Source organism: Sphaeroforma arctica (genome assembly GCF_001186125.1).
Source record: "Sphaeroforma arctica JP610 unplaced genomic scaffold supercont1.230, whole genome shotgun sequence".
NCBI classification, from domain to species: domain Eukaryota; class Ichthyosporea; order Ichthyophonida; genus Sphaeroforma; species Sphaeroforma arctica.
In genome coordinates, this window is record NW_014040328.1 from 87,472 (window position 1) to 90,294 (window position 2,823).

The 2,823-nt window shown below is 45.5% G+C and overlaps 1 protein-coding gene across 1 annotated transcript in view; it reads left to right on the plus strand.

The window, feature by feature from the left end:
• The first annotated feature begins 390 nt into the window (after positions 1–390).
• Positions 391–2,823, plus strand: part of SARC_04218 (histone-binding protein RBBP7) — an 8,259-nt gene continuing 5,826 nt past the window's right edge. The window contains exons 1-4 of the mRNA XM_014301972.1: positions 391–481; positions 1,081–1,201; positions 1,870–2,033; positions 2,655–2,722. Coding sequence (XP_014157447.1) covers positions 425–481; positions 1,081–1,201; positions 1,870–2,033; positions 2,655–2,722 — 410 coding nt within the window. The 5' untranslated portion in view covers positions 391–424. The remainder of the gene's footprint in view (positions 482–1,080; positions 1,202–1,869; positions 2,034–2,654; positions 2,723–2,823) is intronic.

Consider the following 2,823-nt stretch of genomic DNA (forward strand, 5'->3'; position numbering starts at 1 on the left):
TTTGGAGAACGCGCGTAGAGTATTTAGATCCATCTTGATATATCTGGTGTGCGAAGAATCACAGAGTCGTCTCGACACACCACTATATCTCATTGGACCATCTCAATAACCCATAGGTATACTCTCATTTTGCGGTGCTGTTCAACTTGGTGTGAATTCGCATGTAGTGTCAGCACACATTCTGATACATTTGAATATGTAAACAACCACAATATCGTCAGACACAGCACTTATCGTCAGACACAGCACTAAAGCCTGTCGATTCAAATGCTCCCAACACTCTATACCAACACAACACTACTCTCCGTTGAATTTAGATTGTAGTCTGATACGATATCTAAAGAATTGTCTCAACTCGACGTTGCTGATGTCTATTTGTTCTGGCTTTACAGAAGAGTTTCTCAGGAGGACCGGCCGGTTTGTCATGAACCGTTCATTTGAGCACAACGGCGAGATCAACAGAGCCAGATGTATGCCTCAGGTAACTGATAGGCTATGCATTCTGTGCGAGTGCTGCCTTACACCTGATACTAATGGCATTGCTTATATGTCATGTAGTGCAGATGTGGGCTATATCTCAGATATGTTGGTTGTACATCTGCCTGTGCAAACATGCGGGCCGGCATTATGACCTCGTGCACGTCTATGCCAGTGTAAGTACGTGTAGTGTACGATAAAGTGTCGCATCCTGTGGTTAAGGTTACATGCAATCACGAGTGTGTGCGTATTGTATGAGGAGTCATTTAGCAGAACGGCTCTGTTCATCTGTGTGCGTATCTGCTACTGAGATGCACTAGTCTTCTCGCGCCTGTCCTTAACTGTTCATTGTCACAAATCGATTTCCTTATGCATTTATCCAGAGTGAAGAACATACCCTACACCCGTGGCCCTTATCTCACAGCATGTGCTACAAGCACCATGTGTAGTATTGTAGAAATAGCACTCTCTATATTTAGATGTTAGCGAGAAGTACCACACCACGGCTGTCTACCGTAGTATTTTTTAGCTCCATCGTAATATTTTAGCTCTCCGTGCTATTTTTAGCTTTATTTTGAACTGCTTACTGTCGCGTCTATACAGAATCCAAATATAGTGGCCACGAAAGGACCCGCGCCTGAGCTGTTCCTGTATGACATTGGGGTGGAGGGTGATTCGAAACGGGAACAACCAGTCCTCAAGCTCACTGGGCACGAGAAAGAAGGTATAGCCACACACTCACACTCACACACACGAGTGCCTATATAAGCTCACAGGGCACGAGAAAGAAGGTATAGCCACACTCGCACTCACGCACACGAGTGCCTATATAAGCTCACAGGGAACGAGAAAGAAAGTATAGCCACACACTCACACTCACACACACGAGTGCCTATATAAGCTCACAGGGTACGAGAAAGAAGGTATAGCCACACACTCACACTCACGCACACGAGTGCCTATATATCGTGAAGTACTTTAAGCGCAGCACTGAGTAGGATGCTCAAAGGTGCGTAGGACACGCTATGTCTGAGGTAATGTAGCACAGATTTAGATGCGCAACACTCAGAACGCGACACGGGCGTATTACAAGGGTCAATATTCGTATACATAGGCGGGCGTGTGTGTGGTCCCATTCCAAGTGTATATGTCCGGGTATTCTTGCTCAATATGAAATTTACACAACCAACACATCAAGTATCATCCCCAAAATCTTGCTTCGTTGATACTGTATCATATAAATTGTGCGGAAAAAATCCCCACAGGCATCCTCGTATGCTCGGACTCCCACTGATCCTGTTAGCTCCAAGCTCGACATAGAGTTTACTGAAACGAACAACAAACGTATGAACTGTTGCAATCGTGACCACACACTGCTTCTATTAATTCCAGGCTATGGCCTGGCGTGGAACCCCAACAACCAGGGTGTACTACTGAGTGGGTCTGATGACGGTGTGGTGTGTGTGTGGGATGTCGAAAACAGCACATCGCTGACCGGCCCATCGCACACACAGGATGCAAGGAGGAAATTCACCGCTCACACGGATATTGTGGAGGTGTGTGATTTTAGAGTTTTCGCCTGCTTGCTCTTTGCTTGTGCGTGGTGTGATGCCATGTGCATGTATGTGAATATTGTGTGTAGCTTGAGTGAGCTACATGACAGAGCCGTCAGCACTCCACTACCCTGTTGGCGATGTATGGGTTGCGGGTGTGTACCATCTGGGTACTACAAGACACAGTCATTCACACTCATGTGCTCCTATCGACGATACACACCTTGCCTCTCTGCTGAGCCTAGCCACACTACACGTCTGTTGTAGCACTAGTAAGCCTTCCGCAGTGCTGCAGTCCTCCACTGCACGTGCACGCTCTTGAGCTGGGGTACTCAGCGTTGCACAGTTCAGCAGCATTGTCTAGATATACAACAATGCGGTGATACACACTACCGCGCAGATCAAACAAAATCGCTTGGATTCTCAACACCGCCGAGATGAACTACATTACACACTTCGTTTGTAGGATGCATTACGTGGCACCTGTCGGTGCATTTCTGTATCGTCCCCCTCCTCCCGCCTAACCCTTCCCATGGGGCATATATTGTATATTCCGATAAAATGTGCATCATTGAAATGTCTGTTTTATTTTTAGGCTTAAATAACTTCACCCAATATCTGCAGGACGTGGCATGGCATTGTACAAGCCGCAACGTTTTCGGATCCGTCTCGGACGACAAAACTCTGATGCTGTAAGTTTATGTGTAGTTAATGAGTTTATGTGTATTTCATGTTGGTATATGTATAAATGCATGTATATATATATATATATATATATATATATATATATATA